The 22408-nt window shown below is 47.7% G+C and overlaps 2 protein-coding genes across 2 annotated transcripts in view; one reads left to right on the top strand and one right to left on the bottom strand.

Moving 5' to 3' along the window:
* Window positions 1-17331, bottom strand: part of XPNPEP2 (X-prolyl aminopeptidase 2) — a 110100-nt gene extending 92769 nt beyond the window's left edge. Inside the window, exon 1 of the mRNA XM_069746091.1 lies at window positions 17190-17331. Coding sequence (XP_069602192.1) covers window positions 17190-17235 — 46 coding nt within the window. The 5' untranslated portion in view covers window positions 17236-17331. The remainder of the gene's footprint in view (window positions 1-17189) is intronic.
* Window positions 17332-18302: 971 nt separating this feature from the next.
* LOC138666167 (basic salivary proline-rich protein 4-like) overlaps window positions 18303-22408 on the top strand; it is an 81412-nt gene continuing 77306 nt past the window's right edge. Inside the window, exon 1 of the mRNA XM_069754407.1 lies at window positions 18303-19459. Within this exon, the coding sequence (XP_069610508.1) occupies window positions 18303-19459 (1157 nt within the window). The remainder of the gene's footprint in view (window positions 19460-22408) is intronic.

The following is a 22408-nucleotide window of genomic DNA, read 5'->3' as shown; positions in this document are numbered from 1 at the left end:
GAATCCTTGGAAAAGGGACATATCCGTCCATCTTCATCCCCTTTGGGAGCAGGTTTCTTTTTTGTGGCTAAGAAAGATGGTTCCTTGAGGCCTTGCATAGATTATCGTCTTTTGAATAATATTACAGTCAAATATCAGTATCCTTTGCCATTGTTGACTGATTTGTTTGCTCGCATTAAGGGGGCTAAATGGTTCACTAAGATTGATCTTAGGGGTGCGTATAATCTTGTGCGGATAAGGCAGGGGGATGAGTGGAAAACTGCATTTAATACACCTGAGGGCCATTTCGAGTATTTGGTGATGCCTTTTGGACTTTCTAATGCTCCTTCTGTCTTCCAGTCTTTTATGCATGATATTTTCCGTGAATACCTGGATAAATTTATTATCGTGTATTTGGATGATGTTTTGGTTTTTTCTGATGACTGGGAGTCTCATGTTCAGCAGGTCAGGAAGGTGTTTCAGGTCCTGCGGGCCAATTCTTTGTTTGTAAAGGGTTCTAAATGTATCTTTGGAGTCCAGAAGATTTCTTTTTTGGGGTATATTTTTTCCCCTTCCACTATTGAGATGGATCCCGTCAAGGTTCAGGCTATTTGTGACTGGACGCAGCCTAAATCTCTTAAGAGTCTACAGAAGTTCTTGGGCTTTGCTAATTTTTATCGTCGCTTCATAACTAATTTTTCTAGTGTGGTTAAGCCTTTGACGGATTTGACTAAAAAGGGTGCTGATGTTACTGATTGGTCTCCTGTGGCTGTGGAGGCCTTTCAGGAACTTAAGCGCCGGTTTTCTTCTGCTCCTGTGTTGCGTCAGCCAGATACGTCGCTTCCTTTTCAGGTTGAGGTTGATGCTTCCGAGATCGGAGCGGGGGCGGTTTTGTCACAGAGAAGTTCCGATGGCTCAGTGATGAAGCCATGTGCGTTCTTTTCTAGAAAATTTTCGCCCGCTGAACGAAATTATGATGTTGGTAATCGGGAGCTTTTGGCCATGAAGTGGGCATTTGAGGAGTGGCGTCATTGGCTTGAGGGTGCTAGACATCGTGTTGTGGTCTTGACTGATCACAAAAATCTGATGTACCTTGAGTCTGCTAAGCGCCTGAATCCTAGACAGGCTCGTTGGTCACTGTTTTTCTCTCGTTTCAATTTTGTGGTTTCATACCTGCCAGGTTCAAAGAATGTGAAGGCGGATGCTTTGTCTAGGAGTTTTGTGCCTGATTCCCCTGGAAATTCTGAGCCTACTGGTATCCTTAGGGATGGAGTGATTTTGTCGGCGGTCTCCCCAGATTTGCGACGTGCTTTGCAGGAGTTTCAGGCGGATAAACCTGATCGTTGTCCGCCGGAAAGACTGTTTGTTCCGGATAATTGGACCAGTAGAGTCATCTCCGAGGTTCATTCTTCTGTGTTGGCAGGTCATCCTGGAATATTTGATACTAGAGACTTGGTGGCCAGGTCTTTTTGGTGGCCTTCCTTGTCGAGGGATGTGCGTTCTTTCGTGCAGTCTTGTGGAGTTTGCGCTCGGGCTAAGCCTTGCTGTTCTCGGGCCAGTGGATTGTTGTTACCTTTGCCTATTCCGAAGAGGCCTTGGACGCACATTTCCATGGACTTTATTTCGGATCTCCCTGTCTCTCAAAAGATGTCCGTCATCTGGGTTGTGTGTGACCGCTTTTCTAAGATGTTTCATCTGGTGCCCTTGCCTAAGTTACCTTCCTCCTCTGAGTTGGTCCCTCTGTTTTTTCAAAACGTGGTTCGTTTGCATGGCATTCCGGAGAACATCGTTTCTGACAGGGGATCCCAGTTTGTGTCTAGATTTTGGCGTACGTTTTGTGCTAAGATGGGCATTGATTTGTCCTTTTCGTCTGCATTTCATCCTCAGACGAATGGCCAGACGGAACGAACTAATCAGACTTTGGAAACTTATTTAAGGTGTTTTGTTTCTGCTGATCAGGATGACTGGGTTTCCTTTTTGCCGCTTGCCGAGTTTGCCCTTAATAATCGGGCTAGTTCTGCTACCTTGGTTTCTCCTTTCTTTTGCAATTCGGGGTTTCATCCTCGTTTTTCCTCTGGTCAGGTTGAGCCTTCTGATTGTCCTGGAGTGGACATGGTGGTGGATAGGTTACATCGCATTTGGAGTCATGTGGTGGACAATTTGAAGTTGTCCCAGGAGAAGGCTCAGCAGTTTGCTAATCGCCGTCGCCGCGTGGGTCCTCGACTTCTTGTTGGGGACTTGGTGTGGTTGTCTTCTCGTTTTGTTCCTATGAAGGTCTCTTCTCCTAAGTTCAAGCCTCGGTTCATCGGTCCCTATAAGATCTTGGAAATTCTTAACCCTGTGTCGTTTCGTTTGGATCTCCTGGCATCGTTTGCTATTCATAATGTGTTCCATCGGTCGTTGTTGCGGAAGTATGAGGTACCTGTCGTTCCTTCTCTTGAGCCTCCTGATCCGGTGCTGGTGGAGGGTGAATTGGAGTATGTTGTTGAGAAGATCTTGGATTCTCGTGTTTCCAGACGGAGGCTCCAGTATTTGGTCAAGTGGAAGGGTTATGGTCAGGAGGATAATTCTTGGGTGATTGCCTCTGATGTTCATGCTGCCGATTTGGTCCGTGCTTTTCATAGGGCTCATCCTGGTCGCCCTGGTGGTTCTCGTGAGGGTTCGGTGACCCCTCCTCAAGGGGGGGGTACTGTTGTGAGTTCTGTTTTTGGGCTCCCTCTGGTGGTTACTGATGGTACTGGGTGACTTGTGTTTCTGCAGTCTCTGGTGTCCACCTGTTCCATCAGGTTATGGGTGTTTCCTATTTAACCTGGCTTTCTTGTCATTTCCTCGCCGGCTATCAATGTAATCAGCGTGTCTGTTTACCTCTGCTCCCTGCGTCTGTGATCTTCTGGACAAGCTAAGTTTTGATTTTCCGGTTCTTTGTTTTGTTTGCATTATGTCTTAGTCCAGCTTGCAGTTATGTGATTTCTGCTGGTTGCTCTAGTGGGCTGAAATTACTCCTCATGTTCCATGAGTTGGCACATGAGTTCAAGTAATTTCAGGATGGTTTTTTTGAAGGGTTTTTCGCTGACCACGCAGTTCATTTTTGTATCCTCTGCTATCTAGCTTTAGCGGGCCTCATTTTTGCTGATTCTGTTTTCATCTCTACGTTTGTGATTTCCTCTCATTTCACCGTTATTACATGTGGGGGGCTGCTATTTCTGTGGGGTGTATCTCTGGAGGCAAGTGAGGTCTGTATTTCTTCTTATAGGGGAAGTTAGTCCTTCGGCTGGAGCGAGACGTCTAGGATCATCGTAGGCACGTTCCCCGGCTACTGCTAGTTGTGTGGTTAGGTTCAGGAGCGCGGTCAGCTCAGTTTCCATCACCCTAGAGCTTGTTTTATTTTTTGTGCTTGTCCTTTTGTGATCCCCTGCCATTGGGATCATGACAGACAGCCCCCCACAAATATTGACTGTGAGAGGAGAGGGAAATAACATACGCAGACATGAAATCAGGATTTAGCATAGGAGGCCATACTAGCTAAAAAGAAAGAATAGGACAGAATACTATGCGGTCAGTATTAAAACACTAGAAAATATCCACCACAGAAAATACAAAACACCACATCTGACTAAAGACATGGAGGGTATATCTGCATCTCCAGAGAAATAGCTAGGCTGCAAAAAATCCTTCACAGACTAGGCTGGACAAGACAAAAACATGAAAATGCACAGAACTATAAGGTCCACAGCAGGTGGACAGAAAAAACCAAGCAGGACTTATCTTTGAAGAAAAGCACAGCAAACAGAAGAGACCAGGTATGGATGTGAATCCTCCAAAAACAATGGACAACTGGCACTGACTAAAGGATCAAGCAAGACTAAATAGCCCAGTCCAAATTGCAAAAAATAGATACACCTGATAAATGCTGCGATCCAACTACCGCAGCACTACCACTCATAACCACCGGAGGGAGCCCAAGAGCAGAATTCACAACAGTACCCCCCCTTGAGGAGGGGTCACCGAATCCTGACCAGAGCCCCCAGGCCGATCAGGACGAGTCAAATGAAAGGCACAAACCAAATCGTCAGCATGAACATCGGAGGCAACAACCCAAGAATTATCCTCCTGGCCATAACCCTTCCATTTGACCAGATACTGAAGCCTCCGCCTCGAAAAACGAGAATCCAAAATCTTCTCAACCACATACTCCAACTCCCCATCAATCAACACCGGGGCCGGAGGATCAACAGAGGGAACAACGGGCACTACATACTTCCGCAACAAAGATCTATGGAACACATTATGGATGGAAAAAGAGGCTGGAAGGGCCAAACGAAAAGACACTGGATTGATAATCTCAGAAATCCTATAAGGACCAATAAACCGAGGCTTGAACTTAGGGGAAGAAACCTTCATAGGAACATGACGGGAAGACAACCAGACCAAATCCCCAACCCGAAGCCGGGAACCAACACACCGACGACGGTTAGCAAAACGTTGAGCCTCCTCCTGAGACAACACCAAATTGTCCACCACATGAGCCCAAATCTGCTGCAGCCTGTCAACCACAGAATCCACACCAGGAAGGTCAGAAGGCTCAACCTGCCCTGAAGAAAAATGAGGATGAAAACCAAAATTACAAAAAAAAGGCGAAACCAAGGTCGCAGAACTAGCCCGATTATTAAGGGCAAACTCGGCCAATGGCAAGAAAGCCACCCAATCATCCTGATCAGCAGACACAAAGCATCTCAAATAAGTTTCCAAAGTCTGATTAGTTCGCTCGGTCTGGCCATTTGTCTGAGGATGAAATGCGGAAGAAAAAGACAAATCAATGCCCAGCCGAACACAAAAGGCCCACCAAAACCTAGAAACAAACTGGGAACCTCTATCGGACACAATATTCTCCGGAATACCATGCAAACGAACCACATGCTGAAAAAACAACGGAACCAAATCAGAAGAAGAAGGCAATTTAGGCAAAGGTACCAAATGAACCATCTTAGAAAACCGGTCACAAACCACCCAGATAACCGACATCCTCTGGGAAACCGGAAGATCTGAAATAAAATCCATAGAAATATGCGTCCATGGTCTCTCAGGGACCGGCAAAGGCAAAAGCAACCCACTAGCGCGGGAACAGCAAGGCTTAGCCCGCGCACAAATCCCACAGGACTGCACAAAAGAACGCACATCACGCGACAAAGAAGGCCACCAAAAGGACCTACCAACCAAATCTCTGGTACCAAAAATCCCAGGATGGCCAGCCAACACAGAACAATGAACCTCAGAAATCACTTTACTAGTCCATCTATCAGGAACAAACAGTTTCCCCACTGGACAGCGGTCAGGTTTATCAGCCTGAAACTCCTGAAGAACCCGTCGTAAATCAGGGGAGATGGCAGAAAGAATCACCCCTTCCTTCAGAATGCCGACCGGCTCAAGAACCCCAGGGGAATCAGGAAAAAAACTCCTAGAGAGGGCATCCGCCTTAACATTCTTAGTACCAGGAAGGTACGAGACCACAAAATCAAAACGGGAGAAAAACAGGGACCATCGAGCCTGTCTAGGATTCAGTCGTTTGGCAGACTCGAGGTAAATCAGATTCTTATGATCGGTCAGGACCACAATACGGTGCTTGGCCCCCTCAAGCCAATGTCGCCACTCCTCAAATGCCCACTTCATAGCCAACAACTCCCGATTGCCGACATCATAATTACGTTCTGCAGGCGAAAACTTCCGAGAAAAGAAGGCACACGGTTTCATCAAGGAACCATCAGAATTCCTCTGAGACAAAACGGCCCCTGCCCCAATCTCAGACGCGTCAACCTCAACCTGAAGTGGAAGAGAAACATCCGGCTGACGCAACACAGGGGCAGAAGTAAATCGGCGTTTAAGCTCCTGAAAGGCAGAAACAGCCGCGGAGGACCAATTCACCACATCAGCGCCTTTCTTCGTCAAATCGGTCAGAGGTTTAACCACACTGGAGAAGTTGGCAATGAAACGACGATAAAAATTAGCAAAGCCCAAGAATTTCTGAAGGCTCTTCACAGATGTGGGCTGAATCCAATCATGAATGGCCTGAACCTTAACCGGATCCATTTCTATAGATGAGGGAGAAAAAATGAAGCCCAAAAAAGAAACCTTCTGCACTCCAAAGAGGCACTTTGACCCCTTCACAAATAAAGCATTATTACGGAGGATCTGAAATACCATCCTGACCTTTTTCACATGAGACTCCCAATCATCGGAAAAAATCAAAATATCAACCAAATATACAACCATGAATTTATCAAGATAACGCCAAAAGATATCATGCATGAAGGATTGGAACACAGATGGAGCATTAGAGAGTCCGAATGGCATCACAAGGTATTCAAAATGGCCTTCAGGCGTATTAAATGCAGTTTTCCATTCATCACCCTGCTTAATACGAATAAGATTATATGCCCCTCGAAGGTCAATCTTAGTAAACCAGCTAGCCCCCTTAATCCTAGGAAACTGTGATCTTATTCAAGAGGCGATAATCAATACAGGGTCTCAAGGAGCCATCCTTCTTGGCAACAAAAAAAAAACCTGCTCCCAACGGTGAAGAAGATGGCCGAATATGCCCCTTCTCCAAAGACTCCTTAATATAGCTCCGCATGGCGGCATGTTCTGGCACAGACAGGTTGAAAAGTCGGCCCTTAGGGAACTTACAACCTGGAATCAAGTCAATAGCACAATCACAGTCTCTATGCGGTGGAAGGGAACTGGATTTGGGCTCATCAAATACATCCTGGAAATCTGACAAAAACTCAGGAATTTCAGAAGAGGGGGAAGAGGAAATTGACATCAAAGGAACGTGATCATGAACCCCCTGACAACCCCAACTAGTCACAGACATATATTTCCAATCTAACACCGGATTATGTAGCTGTAACCATGGAAAACCCAGCACAATATCATCATAATATCAAAACGACAATCTTCCTGATGGGCTGGCGCCATGCGCATGGTCAGCTGTGTCCAAAACTGAGGTTTATTTGTAGCCAACGGTGTAGCATCAATGCCCCTTAAAGGAATAGGGTTCTGCAAAGGCTGCAAGGGGAAACCACAACGTCTGGCAAATTCTAAGTCCATTAAGTTCAAAGCGGCGCCTGAATCCACAAATGCCATAACAGAAAATGATGATAATGAGCAGATCAAGGTCACAGATAACAGAAATTTAGGTTGTACAGTACTGATGGTAACAGAACTAGCGATTCTCTTTGTACGCTTAGGGCAATCAGAAATAATATGAGCAGAATCGCCGCAGTAAAAACACAACCTATTCTGACGCCTGAATCTTTGACGTTCAGCTTTAGACAAAATCCTATCACACTGCATAGGCTCAGGGCTCCGCTCAGAAGACAACGTCACAGTGTGCACAACTCTGCGCTCGCGCAAGCGCCGATCAATCTGAATGGCCAGAGACATAGAATCACTCAGACCAGCAGGCGTGGGGAACCCCACCATAACATCTTTAACGGATTCAGAAAGACCCTTTCTGAAAATTGCCGCCAAGGCATCCTCATTCCATTTAGTCAGTACAGACCATTTTCTAAATTTCTGGCAATACGATTCTGCCGCTTCTTGACCTTGACACAGGGCCAACAAGATCTTCTCAGCTTGATCCACAGAATTAGGCTCATCATACAATAACCCCAATGCTTGAAAGAAAGAATCAACATTAAGCAAAGCAGGATTGCCAGATTCCAGGGAAAATGTCCAATCCTGTGGGTCACCATGCAGCAGGGATATGATGATTTTAACCTGCTGAATAGGATCACCAGAAGACCGGGGTCTTAATGCAAAAAACAGTTTACAGTTATTTTTGAAACTCAAAAATTTGGATCTGTCACCAAAGAATAAATCAGGAGTAGGAATCTTAGGTTCTAAGGCAGGAGTCTGAACAATATAATCTGAAATACCCTGTACCCTAGCAGCAAGCTGATCCACCCGAGAAACTAACTCCTGAACATTCATGTTATTACTAGGTTCCGCAGCCACCCAGAGATTAAGAGGGAGGAACAGACCAAACAGGCTAAGGAAAAAAAAATAGCTCAAAATCTTTCCTCCCTTCTTCTGATATGCAATTAACTCATTGTTGGCCAGTTGTACTGTTATGATCTGGTGGCCTTGGAGCAGCATGAGACGTACTCTGGAGAAGGTGGGACCTGTACTGACCGCAAACCCTGAACTTAACACCGCAACTAGAAGTAATAGGTCCTCTACCAGAAGGAACCATCCTGGCCACCATGGATGTGGAATCTCTGTACTCCAATATCCCACACCAGGATGGATTAAATGCCTGCAAATTCTTCCTGGAAAACACAGGGACCGATGCAAATTCTATGGTGAAACTTATAAAATTCGTCCTCACCCACAATTACTTTGAATTTGACAAGAAGATCTATCAACAGGAGACTGGCACAGCGATGGGAAGTAAAATGGCCCCACAGTATGCAAATCTTTTCAAGGCCAAGTTTGAAAGCGACTTTTTGTCCTCGTGTCCCATCAGGCCTCTGGCGTACTACCGCTACATTGATGACATTTTAATCATCTGGACTGTTGTGAATTCTGTGGCTGAGTTCACTTCTGTGGTCACAAGTGGTATTGCAGTCTCTGGGCTTCCTCCCTCAGGTGTTTTGGTGAGCTCGTTGGCTGCCTTGCTATTTAGCTCCATCTGAGTCTGTCTTCCTTGCTCCTTGTCAATGTTCCAGTGTTGGATCTGAGCTACTGCATCTTTCCTTGGGCCTGCTGCTCTGCTAGATAAGTGCTTCTAGTTTGTTTTCTGTTTTTTTCTGTCCAGCTTGCTATTGTCTTTTGCTGGAAGCTCTGAGAAGCAGAGGGGTGCACCGCCGTGCTGTTAGTTCGGCACGGTGGGTCTTTTTGCCCCTTTGCGTGGTTTTCGTTTTAGGGTTTTTGGTAGACTGCATAGTTCTCTTTGCTATCCTCGCTCTGTCTAGAATATCGGGCCTCACTTTGCTGAATCTATTTCATTCCTACGTTTGTCTTTTCATCTTGCTAACAGTCATTATATGTGGGGGGCTGCCTATTCCTTTGGGGTATTTCTCTGAGGTAAGTCAGGCTTGTATTTCTATCTTCAGGCTAGTCAGCTCCTCAGGCAGTGCCGAGTTGCATAGGTAGTTGTTAGGCGCAATCCACTGCTGCTTATAGTTGTGTGAGGATAGATCAGGTACTGCAGTCTACAGAGATTCCACGTCTCAGAGCTCGTCCTATTGTTTTTGGTTATTGCCAGATCTCTGTATGTGCGCTGATTACTGCACGCTGTGTTGCCTGATTGCCAGCCATAACAGTACAAGGAGCCACACCAATGATTCCCAATAGAGGGAAAAAAGAAATCCTGACATCATTTTTTTTTCTTAGCTCTGTCTTCAGTCTTTTTTTTCCCCTAGACATTAGAGTGCTTCAGGACACAGCTGTGGACATGGATATTCAGGCTCTGTGCTCCTCAATGGATAATCTCGTTGTAAATGTACAAAAGATTCAAGATACTATTGATCAGAAATCGATGCTAGAACCAAGAATTCCGATTCCTGATTTGTTTTTTGGTGACAGAACTAAGTTCCTGAGCTTCAGAAATAATTGTAAGCTATTTTTGGCCTTGAAACCTCATTCTTCTGGTAATCCTATTCAACAGGTTTTGATTATTATTTCTTTTTTGCGCGGCGACCCACAGGACTGGGCGTTTTCTCTTGCACCAGGAGATTCTGCATTGAGTAATGTTGATGCATTTTTCCTGGCGCTCGGATTGCTTTACGATGAGCCTAATTCAGTGGATCAGGCTGAGAAAAATCTGCTGGCTTTATGCCAGGGTCAGGATGATGTAGAAGTATATTGTCAGAAATTTAGGAAATGGTCAGTACTCACTCTGTGGAATGAATCTGCACTAGCGGCTTTGTTCAGAAAGGGTCTCTCTGAAGCTCTTAAGGATGTAATGGTGGGATTTCCTATGCCTGCTGGTTTGAATGAGTCTATGTCCTTGGCCATTCAGATCGGTCGTCGCTTGCGCGAGCGTAAATCTGTGCACCATCTGGCGGTACTGCCTGAGAGTAAACCTGAGCCTATGCAGTGCGACAGGACTATGACTAAAGTAGAACGGCAAGAACACAGACGTCTGAACAGACTGTGTTTCTATTGTGGTGATTCTACTCATGCTATTTCTAATTGTCCTAAACGCACTAGGCGGTTCGATAGCTCTGCCGTTATTGGTACTGTACAGTCCAAATTCCTTTTGTCCATTACCTTAATGTGCTCTTTGTCATCGTATTCTGTCATGGCGTTTGTGGATTCAGGCGCTGCCCTGAATCTGATGGATTTGGATTATGCTAAACGTTGTGGATTTTTCTTGGAGCCTTTGCGGTGTCCTATTCCGTTGAGAGGAATTGATGCTACACCTTTGGCCAAGAATAAGCCTCAGTACTGGGCCCAGCTGACCATGTGCATGGCTCCTGCACATCAGGAAGTTATTCGCTTTCTGGTGTTGCATAATCTGCATGATGTGGTCGTGTTGGGGTTGCCATGGCTACAAACCCATAATCCAGTATTGGATTGGAACTCTATGTCGGTAACCAGCTGGGGTTGTCAGGGGGTACATGGTGATGTTCCATTTTTGTCAATTTCGTCATCCATTCCTTCTGACATCCCAGAGTTCTTGTCGGACTTTCAGGATGTATTTGAAGAGTCCAAGTCTGATGCCCTACCTCCGCATAGGAATTGTGATTGTGCTATCGATTTGATTCCTGGTAGTAAATTCCCTAAGGGCCGTTTATTTAATTTGTCCGTACCTGAACACACCGCTATGCGCAGTTATGTGAAGGAGTCCCTGGAGAAGGGACATATTCGCCCATCGTCGTCACCATTGGGAGCAGGGTTCTTTTTTGTAGCCAAGAAGGATGGTTCGCTAAGACCGTGTATTGATTACTGCCTTCTTAATAAGATCACTGTTAAGTTTCAGTATCCCTTGCCATTGATTTCTGACTTGTTTGCTCGGATTAAGGGGGCTAGTTGGTTTACTAAGATTGATCTTCGTGGTGCGTATAATCTGGTGAGAATCAGGCAGGGAGATGAATGGAAAACGGCATTTAATACGCCCGAGGGTCATTTTGAGTATCTGGTGATGCCGTTCGGACTTGCCAATGCTCCATCTGTTTTTCAGTCTTTTATGCATGACATTTTCCGTGAGTATCTGGATAAATTCTTGATTGTTTACTTGGATGACATTTTGATCTTCTCAGATGATTGGGAGTCTCATGTGAAGCAAGTCAGAATGGTTTTCCAGGTACTGCGTGCTAATTCCTTGTTCGTGAAGGGATCAAAGTGTCTCTTCGGTGTGCAGAAAGTTTCATTTTTGGGGTTCATCTTTTCCCCTTCTACTATCGAGATGGATCCGGTTAAGGTTCAGGCCATCCAGGATTGGACTCAGCCGACATCTCTAAAAAGTCTGCAGAAATTCCTGGGCTTTGCTAATTTTTATCGTCGCTTCATCTGTAATTTTTCTAGCATTGCCAGACCATTGACCGATTTGACCAAGAAGGGTGCTGATTTGGTTAATTGGTCTTCTGCTGCCGTGGAAGCTTTTCAGGAGTTGAAGCGTCGTTTTTGCTGTGCCCCTGTGTTGTGTCAACCAGATGTTTCTCTTCCGTTCCAGGTCGAGGTTGATGCTTCTGAGATTGGTGCAGGGGCGGTTTTGTCACAGAGAGGTTCTGGTTGCTCAGTGTTCAAACCATGTGCTTTCTTTTCCAGGAAATTTTCTGCTGCTGAGCGTAATTATGATGTGGGCAACCGAGAGTTGCTGGCCATGAAGTGGGCATTCGAGGAGTGGCGTCATTGGCTTGAGGGTGCTAAGCATCGCGTGGTGGTATTGACTGATCATAAGAACTTGACTTATCTCGAGTCTGCCAAGCGCTTGAATCCTAGACAGGCCCGTTGGTCGTTATTTTTTGCTCGTTTTGATTTTGTGATTTCATACCTTCCGGGCTCTAAAAATGTGAAGGCGGATGCTCTGTCTAGGAGTTTTGTGCCCGACTCTCCGGGGTTATCTGAGCCGGCGAGTATCCTCAAGGAAGGAGTCATTGTGTCTGCCATCTCCCCTGATTTGCGGAGAGTGTTGCAGAAATTTCAGGCTAATAAACCTGATCGTTGTCCGGCCGAGAAACTGTTCGTCCCTGATAGGTGGACTAGTAAAGTTATCTCTGAACTTCATTGTTCGGTGCTGGCCGGTCATCCAGGAATCTTTGGTACCAGGGAGTTGGTTGCTAGATCCTTCTGGTGGCCATCTCTGTCACGGGATGTGCGTGCTTTTGTGCAGTCCTGTGGAATTTGTGCTAGGGCTAAGCCCTGCTGTTCACGTGCCAGTGGGTTGCTTTTGCCCTTGCCGGTCCCGAAGAGGCCTTGGACACATATTTCGATGGATTTCATTTCTGACCTTCCCGTTTCTCAAAAAATGTCGATCATTTGGGTGGTCTGTGATCGCTTTTCTAAAATGGTCCATCTGGTGCCCTTGGTTAAATTGCCTTCCTCCTCTGATTTGGTGCCTTTGTTCTTCCAGCATGTGGTTCGTTTACATGGCATTCCTGAGAATATTGTTTCTGACAGAGGTTCCCAGTTTGTCTCGAGGTTCTGGCGAGCCTTTTGTGGTAGGATGGGCATTGACCTATCTTTCTCCTCGGCCTTCCATCCTCAGACTAATGGCCAGACCGAACGAACCAATCAGACCTTGGAAACATATCTGAGATGTTTTGTTTCCGCTGACCAGGATGATTGTCTTTTCGTCTGACCCTCCCAGACTCCTTTTCCATACATAATGTATTCCATAGGTCGTTGTTGAGGAGATACGTGGCACCTATGGTTCCATCTGTGGAGCCTCCTGCCCCTGTTTTGGTGGAGGGGGAATTGGAGTATATTGTGGAGAAGATTTTGGATTCTCGTGTCTCTAGACGGAAACTCCAGTATCTGGTCAAATGGAAGGGTTATGCTCAGGAAGATAATTCCTGGGTTTTTGCCTCTGATGTCCATGCCCCAGATCTTGTTCGTGCCTTTCATGTGGCTCATCCTGGTCGGCCTGGGGGTTCTGGTGAGGGTTCGGTGACCCCTCCTCAAGGGGGGGGTACTGTTGTGAATTCTGTGGCTGAGTTCACTTCTGTGGTCACAAGTGGTATTGCAGTCTCTGGGCTTCCTCCCTCAGGTGTTTTGGTGAGCTCGTTGGCTGCCTTGCTATTTAGCTCCACCTGAGTCTGTCTTCCTTGCTCCTTGTCAATGTTCCAGTGTTGGATCTGAGCTACTGCATCTTTCCTTGGGCCTGCTGCTCTGCTAGATAAGTGCTTCTAGTTTGTTTTCTGTTTTTTTCTGTCCAGCTTGCTATTGTCTTTTGCTGGAAGCTCTGAGAAGCAGAGGGGTGCACCGCCGTGCTGTTAGTTCGGCACGGTGGGTCTTTTTGCCCCTTTGCGTGGTTTTCGTTTTAGGGTTTTTTGTAGACTGCATAGTTCTCTTTGCTATCCTCGCTCTGTCTAGAATATCGGGCCTCACTTTGCTGAATCTATTTCATTCCTACGTTTGTCTTTTCATCTTGCTAACAGTCATTATATGTGGGGGGCTGCCTATTCCTTTGGGGTATTTCTCTGAGGTAAGTCAGGCTTGTATTTCTATCTTCAGGCTAGTCAGCTCCTCAGGCAGTGCCGAGTTGCATAGGTAGTTGTTAGGCGCAATCCACTGCTGCTTATAGTTGTGTGAGGATAGATCAGGTACTGCAGTCTACAGAGATTCCACGTCTCAGAGCTCGTCCTATTGTTTTTGGTTATTGCCAGATCTCTGTATGTGCGCTGATTACTGCACGCTGTGTTGCCTGATTGCCAGCCATAACACTGGACGGAGTCTGAGCCGCAGCTAAAGACGTTCCATGAACAGTTTAATCAATTTCATCCCACCATCAACTTGACACTCAACTACTCCTGTACTGAAATTAACTTTTTGGACACCATCATTAAGCTGCAGAACAATAAAATAGAGACATCCCTGTATCAGAAGCCAATCGACCGTCCAACATACCTTAAATGGGACAGTTTCCATCCAAAACACATAAAAAACTCCATTGTCTACAGCCAAGCCATCAGATACAATTGCATATGTTCCAACCCCATGGATAGGGATGAACACCTTGGTCGCCTCAAAAAGACCTTTTTTTATCAGGGCGACCATCCAAGAACAATTGAAAACCAGATTACAAGAGCCACCAGAATATCAAGGAATCACCTGCTACATTACAAAGCTAAAGAAGAAAATAACCGGGTACCTCTAGTGGTCACCTACAATCCAAATCTGGAGGTGCTAAGGGGAGCTGCACGGAAATTACAACCTTTACTACAAAAAGATGCCCGACTACAATCCTCCAGACCCCCCACTACTGTGTTTTAGGCAGCCCCCAAATCTAAGAAGCATCATTGTCAGAAGCCCCCTGTCCTCTCCAACAGCTGCAGGTACCTTTCCTTGCAACCAGAAAAAATGTAAAACCTGTCCATTTATAATGACCACGGACAAGATAAAGATCCCCAATTCACATCAGGACTACAAGATCCCAGGTACTTTCAGCTGCGTCACTTCTAATGTGGTGTACCTAATTATTTGTACTAAATGTCCAACTGGGGGTCTGTATGTGGGGGAGACAGGGCAGAAACTGAGAACAAGAATGAACTCTCACCGCCACACAATAAGAGAAAAAAGAATGGATCTACCTGTGGCAAAACATTTCTGTATGTCTGATCATAGCATCATGGACATGAAATTACTTGCGTTAAAAGTTAACTTCAAATCTCAGAGAGACAGAAGCATCTGGGAATATAAACTGATGACGACCTTTGACAGTCTCACTGTAGGAATGAATGTGTCGCATGGATTTATGTCTTTTTACATTAACTAAGGAACTTGCCCCTCTATGAGGGGTCATCACAACAGAGACCCTAATCACAGGACAATAAAACAATCCTTATCTAAGAATTGGCCCAATATTTATGGACGTAACTGTTTATCACCCATGGTAATTCTGCTTCATGTCACCTGTCTTATCCATGGTTTTTCCTTTTTTTTTCTATACTATGTTGTGCATAAATATGTGATTCTTCAGAATTTGTTTTAGTCTTTGCCTGATGAAGAGACCTGCGTAGTCTCGAAAGCTGCATTCTGTTACCAGCTTTTCAGTTAGCCATTAAAAGGTATCAACCACTGAGGACTCAATTCTAAATACTGGCTAACACGGTACCAAGATATATTTCTTTCCTGATACACTGCATGTACTCATGATTTTGGAGACCTTTTTTCCTCAATCCTGGAAAGAAAAACCTGTGATTGTTGTACATAGTCTGTATTAGATCAATCAATAGAGTCTGTTTGTTTTGTCTTTGCTTTGTGTTTTTTTTACGTTTTTTTCTTCTTCTTTCAATTTTTTTTTCCTTTTTATTATCACTAGTGTCTGTAGCTCTTCCAGTTTACTGCTTGACCCCCTGCACCAAGAGGAGAGAGGTGTTTAAAGCAGACACATGTACAGGTGCGGGGTTTGTGTGTGAGCATGTATGAATGTGTGATTGCCTAGACTTTACAGACATATTGTGTGAACCCCGGGATAGGTGAAGGAGGGTGATGTTATAGAATATGTGGACAACATTCTTTTCTTGGGGATGAAGTTATAATATACGGATTCTAACTGCTGAGTTTGGGCGATCAGTTCCTCTTAGTACCACCACTCCCAATAGCAATGACAATGGGGGATAAATAGCTCATAACAAAGTCATTGTTATCATACAAATGATGAAACGTGTCGTGTATTTAATAAGTTTTGTCTTTTATAACATTTAGTATTTTACTTCGCCAATAAAATATGATCTGATTCTACATCAGAGACACTCGGTTCTTTGGCTGTATATCCCTCTTATTCCAAATCGGGTTCAGGATCGTCTGAAGGAAGCGCCCGGAACCTTCCTTATTCACAATATCCGTGTGGAGGGAATGGGTGAATAAAATCATCTCCATGTTACTACAGACGGGCAGCATTCCGGTGGAAGGATCACCCTTGTTTGCAAACTTTTCCCAGTGTTGTGCGCGACCGCACCACGTGAGCCGGATTCAAGTTGTGCTTATCTCAGAGTTCGACATTAGTTTCTATAATAAGTCAAAACCAGGAATGAAACAATCAGAGAAAAAGTCTAATAGAAACTCGTCACCACTTCTGCATTTATCACCCACTCCTGATTTTGTCTACAGACACTGATATAAAATACTGACCAAATACTGAACGTGTGAACGAGGCCTAAACACTGATGGTTTGTATCCTGTGTGAGCAGAACAGATGCTGAACCAATCTCTGACCACATCTTGCTACAATGTATCAGTGATGGTAAAATGTATCAGTCTCTACTCCCCCATTCATGCAGACTTTTTAGTTCACAGAGGATTCTCTAGACTGGATACAATTGTAACAAACATTCCGCTGCATGAGATATTGAATAGATAGAAGTTTCCTGTCACAATATGTCATTGCTGCCTCCAGTCACTGACCACGCACAACCAGATGGGATATTTTTGGTGGAGTAATTGCTACACATGATTTAGATGTGATGAAAAAGAGGGAAAAAATATGTGCAAACTGAAGATCTGATAGTTTGCTACAATGTATCAGTCAGGATCCACTGTGTAGGAGACGATTTGTGGGATATTGTATTAGGCATTTATTGATGTAGCAGAGCTGCATTAATTGTGCACTGGTCACATTCTCAGAGTACAGGTTATATAGAAAAAAATAATTGCAGTCCCATGTAACATTACAGGCAACACAATGCGCTACCATAAGGACACCCTCAGCTCTGCTGCACCTGGACCTCAGCACATAAGGCAAAGTTTATACATCTTGTAGGGAAATCACAAGTGTTTTATTTTATCTTTAACGTTTCCTGAGAGACGAAATCTCTGTTCACCTGCAGATATCCCCATGACATGACATGACATGGCTGTGCCAAGCGACAGACTCAGCTCTGCTGCACTTATCAAGCAGTTGTGCAATGTTCTAGCTGTAGGAAAGGTGTAGATCCATGTAAAATCACAAATAACCAAAATAATCATATAACCTGAGCAACTCCAAAGTACAAACCCAACTCTGCTGCATCTGTGCATAAAGACAACAGGGTGGGAGCACCTACCACAGAGGATGAAGAGGGTCCACAGGGAGACTGTCAGGGCGTCCATGATTCCGGGCTGGGACCTGCAGCCTGAAGGGAGAGAGAAAGACGGAGATGATAAAGTCCCAGCTGTAAACTCAGCTGTCACCGCTGCCAGTGTCCTCTGCCCATCCCAGGAGTGTGCAGCCCCTCCCAGCAGGGAGGCAGCCCACCCACCCCAGGGAGGCAGCCCACCCGCCCCAGGCCAGCAGGGAGGCAGCCCACCCCAGGAGGGAAGCAGCCCACCCACCCCAGGACTGTGCAGCCCCTCCCAGCAGGGAGGCAGCCCACCCACCCCAGGCCAGCAGGGAAGCAGCCCACCCACCCCAGGCCAGCAGGGAGGCAGCCCACCCACCCCAGGGAGGCAGCCCACCCGCCCCAGGCCAGCAGGGAGGCAGCCCACCCACCCCAGGAGGGAAGCAGCCCACCCACCCCAGGGAGGCAGCCCACCCACCCCAGGCCAGCAGGGAGGCAGCCCACCCACCCCAGGGAGGCAGCCCACCCGCCCCAGGCCAGCAGGGAGGCAGCCCACCCGCCCCAGGGAGGCAGCCCACCCGCCCCAGGCCAGCAGGGAGGCAGCCCGGCAGCCCACCCACCCCAGGCCAGCAGGGAGGCAGCCCACCCCAGGAGGGAAGCAGCCCACCCACCCCAGGAGTGTGTAGCCCCTCCCAGCAGGGAGGCAGCCCACCCACCCCAGGGAGGCAGCCCACCCGCCCCAGGCCAGCAGGGAGGCAGCCCACCCGCCCCAGGGAGGCAGCCCACCCGCCCCAGGCCAGCAGGGAGGCAGCCCGGCAGCCCACCCACCCCAGGCCAGCAGGGAGGCAGCCCACCCCAGGAGGGAAGCAGCCCACCCACCCCAGGACTGTGCAGCCCCTCCCAGCAGGGAGGCAGCCCACCCACCCCAGGGAGGCAGCCCACCCGCCCCAGGCCAGCAGGGAGGCAGCCCACCCACCCCAGGCCAGCAGGGAGGCAGCCCACCCACCCCAGGCCAGCAGGGAGGCAGCCCACCCACCCCATGATGGAGGCAGCCCACCCACCCCAGGGAAGCAGCCCACCCACCCCAGGCCAGCAGGGAGGCAGCCCACCCACCCCAGGATGGAGGCAGCCCACCCACCCCAGGCCAGCAGGGAAGCAGCCCACCCACCCCAGGATGGAGGCAGCCCACCCACCCCAGGCCAGCAGGGAAGCAGCCCACCCACCCCAGGCCAGCAGGGAGGCAGCCCACCCACCCCAGGATGGAGGCAGCCCACCCACCCCAGGCCAGCAGGGAAGCAGCTCACCCACCCCAGGAGGGAAGCAGCCTACCCACCCCAGGCCAGCAGGGAAGCAGCCCACCCACCCCAGGATGGAGGCAGCCCACCCACCCCAGGGAGGCAGCCCACCCCAGGAGGGAAGCAGCCCACCCACCCCAGGGAGGCAGCCCACCCCAGGAGGGAAGCAGCCCACCCACCCCAGGGAGGCAGCCCACCCCAGGAGGGAAGCAGCCCACGCAGCCCACCCACCCCAGGCCAGCAGGGAGGCAGCCCACCCCAGGAGGGAAGCAGCTCACCCACCCCAGGCCAGCAGGGAGGCAGCCTACCCACCCCAGGCCAGCAGGGAGGCAGCCTACCCACCCACCCTAGGAGGAAGGCAGCCCACCCACCCCAGGCCAGCAGGGAGGCAGCCTGCCCACCTCAGGGAAGCAGCCCATCCACCCCAGGAGGGAGGCAGCCCACCCACCCCAGCAGGGAAGCAGCCCACCCACCCCAGACCAGCAGGGAGGCAGCCTACCCACCCCAGGAGGGAAGCAGCCCACCCACCCCAGGCCAGCAGGGAGGCAGCCCACCCACCCCAGGGAAGCAGGGAGGCAGCCCACCCACCCCAGGAGGGAAGCAGCCTACCCACCCCAGGCCAGCAGGGAGGCAGCCCACCCACCCCAGGAGGGAGGCAGCCCACCCACTCCAGGGAAGCAGGGAGGCAGTCCACCCACCCCAGGAGGGAGGCAGCCCACCCACCTCAAGCCAGCAGAGAGGCAGCCCACCCACCTCAGGGAAGCAGCCCACCCACCCCAGCAGGGAAGCAGCCCACCCACCCCAGGGAAGCAGGGAGGCAGCCCACCCACCCCAGCAGGGAAGCAGGGAGGCAGCCCACCCACCCCAGCAGGGAAGCAGCCCACCCACCCCAGGGAAGCAGGGAGGCAGCCCACCCACCCCAGGAGGGAGGCAGCCCACCCACCCCAGCAGGGAAGCAGCCCACCCACCCCAGAACAGCAGGTAGGCAGCCCACCCACCCCAGGGAAGCAGGGAGGCAACCTACCCACCCCAGGGAAGCAGGGAGGCAACCTACCCACCCCAGGGAAGCAGGGAGGCAACCTACCCACCCCAGGGAAGCAGGGAGGCAACCTACCCACCCCAGGGAAGCAGGGAGGCAGCCGACCCACTCGTGCCATCTCCACCTGCTTCCTGACCCTCACCCCCAAAGTCAAATGCAGAGTTTGTCATTGAGAGCAACTCATGGTGATTCACTTTTATCTGTGGTGTTACATAGGACTGCAGGTGACATCTACTACATTATCTGTACTCAGAGAGTGATCACTGTGTTATCTGTGGTGTTACATAGGACTGCAGGTGACATCTACTACATTATCTGTACTCAGAGAGTTATCACTGTGTAATCTGTAGTGTTACATAGGACTGCAGGTGACATCTGCTACATTATCGTAGGGCAGCACGGTGGCGCAGTGGTTAGCACAGCAGCCTTGCAGCGCTGGGGTCCTGGGTTCTAATCCCACCCAGGACAACATCTGCAAAGAGTTTGTATGTTCTCTCCGTGTTTGCGTGGGTTTCCTCCGGGCACTCCGGTTTCCTCCCACATTCCAAAGACATACTGATAGGGATTCTAGATTGTGAGCCCCATCGGGGACAGTGGTGATAATGTGTGCAAAACTGTAAAGCGCTGCGGAATATGTTAGCGCTATATAAAAATAAAGATTATTATTATTATTATTATCTGTGCTCAGAGAGATATCACTGTGTTATCTGTAGTGTTACATAGGACTGCAGGTGACATCTGCTACATTATCTGTGCTCAGAGAGATATCACTATGTTATCTGTGGTGTTACATAGGACTGCAGGTGACATCTACTCCATGATCTGTATTCAGAGAGTTATCACTGTGTGATCTGTGGTGTTACATAGGACTGCAGGTGACATCTACTACATTATCTGTACTCAGAGAGTTATCACTGTGTCATCTGTGGTGTTACATAGGACTGCAGGTGACATCTACTACATTATCTGTACTCAGAGAGTTATCACTGTGTCATCTGTGGTGTTACATAGGACTGCAGGTGACATCTACTACATTATCTGTACTCAGAGAGCTATCACTGTGTTATCTGTGGTGTTACATAGGGCTGCAGGTGACATCTACTCCATGATCTGTATTCAGAGAGTTATCACTGTGTTATATGTGGTGTTACATAGGACTGCAGGTGGCATCTACTCCATGATCTGTATTCAGAGAGTTATCACTGTGTGATCTGTGGTGCTACATAGGACTGCAGGTGACATCTACTACATTATCTGTACTCAGAGAGCTATCACTGTGTTATCTGTGGTGTTACATAGGACTGCAGGTGGCATCTACTCCATGATCTGTATTCAGAGAGTTATCACTGTGTGATCTGTGGTGTTACATAGGACTGCAGGTGACATCTACTACATTATCTGTGCTCAGAGAGATATCACTGTGTTATCTGTAGTGTTACATAGGACTGCAGGTGACATCTGCTACATTATCTGTGCTCAGAGAGATATCACTATGTTATCTGTGGTGTTACATAGGACTGCAGGTGACATCTACTCCATGATCTGTATTCAGAGAGTTATCACTGTGTGATCTGTGGTGTTACATAGGACTGCAGGCGACATCTACTACATTATCTGTACTCAGAGAGTTATCACTGTGTTATCTGTGGTGTTACATAGGACTGCAGGTGATATCTACTACATTATCTGTACTCAGAGAGTTATCATTGTGTTATCTGTGGTGTTACATAGGACTGCAGGTGACATCTCCTACATTATCTGTATTCAGAGAGTTATCACTGTGTGATCTGTGGTGTTACATAGGACTGCAGGTGACATCTACATTATCTGTACTCAGAGAGCTATCACTGTGTTATCTGTGGTGTTACATAGGACTGCAGGTGACATCTCCTACATTATCTGTATTCAGAGAGTTATCACTGTGTGATCTGTGGTGTTACATAGGACTGCAGGTGACATCTACTACATTATCTGTACTCAGAGAGTTATCACTGTGTGATCTGTGGTGTTACATAGGACTGCAGGTGACATCTCCTACATTATCTGTATTCAGAGAGTTATCACTGTGTGATCTGTGGTGTTACATAGGACTGCAGGTGACATCTACATTATCTGTACTCAGAGAGCTATCACTGTGTTATCTGTGGTGTTACATAGGGCTGCAGGTGACATCTACTCCATGATCTGTATTCAGAGAGTTATCACTGTGTTATCTGTAGTGTTACATAGGACTGCAGGTGGCATCTACTCCATGATCTGTATTCAGAGAGTTATCACTGTGTGATCTGTGGTGTTACATAGGACTGCAGGTGACATCTGCTACATTATCTGTGCTCAGAGAGATATCACTGTGTTATCTGTGGTGTTACATAGGACTGCAGGTGATATCTACTACATTATCTGTACTCAGAGAGTTATCACTGTGTTATCTGTGGTGTTACATAGGACTGCAGGTGACATCTACTACATTATCTGTATTCAGAGAGTTATCACTGTGTGATCTGTGGTGTTACATAGGGCTGCAGGTGACATCTACTCCATGATCTGTATTCAGAGAGTTATCACTGTGTTATCTGTGGTGTTACATAGGACTGCAGGTGGCATCTACTCCATGATCTGTATTCAGAGAGTTATCACTGTGTGATCTGTGGTGTTACATAGGACTGTAGGTGACATCTACTACATTATCTGTACTCAGAGAGTGATCACTGTGTCATCTGTGGTGTTACATAGGACTGCAGGTGGCATCTACTACATTATCTGCACTCAGAGAGATATCACTGTTATCTGTGGTGTTACATAGGACTGCAGGTGGCATCTACTCCATGATCTGTATTCAGAGAGTTATCACTGTGTGATCTGTGGTGTTACATAGGACTGCAGGTGACATC

Source organism: Ranitomeya imitator, chromosome 2 (genome assembly GCF_032444005.1).
Source record: "Ranitomeya imitator isolate aRanImi1 chromosome 2, aRanImi1.pri, whole genome shotgun sequence".
Taxonomy (NCBI): domain Eukaryota; kingdom Metazoa; phylum Chordata; class Amphibia; order Anura; family Dendrobatidae; genus Ranitomeya; species Ranitomeya imitator.
This window is presented reverse-complemented; position numbering and strand designations above follow the sequence as displayed.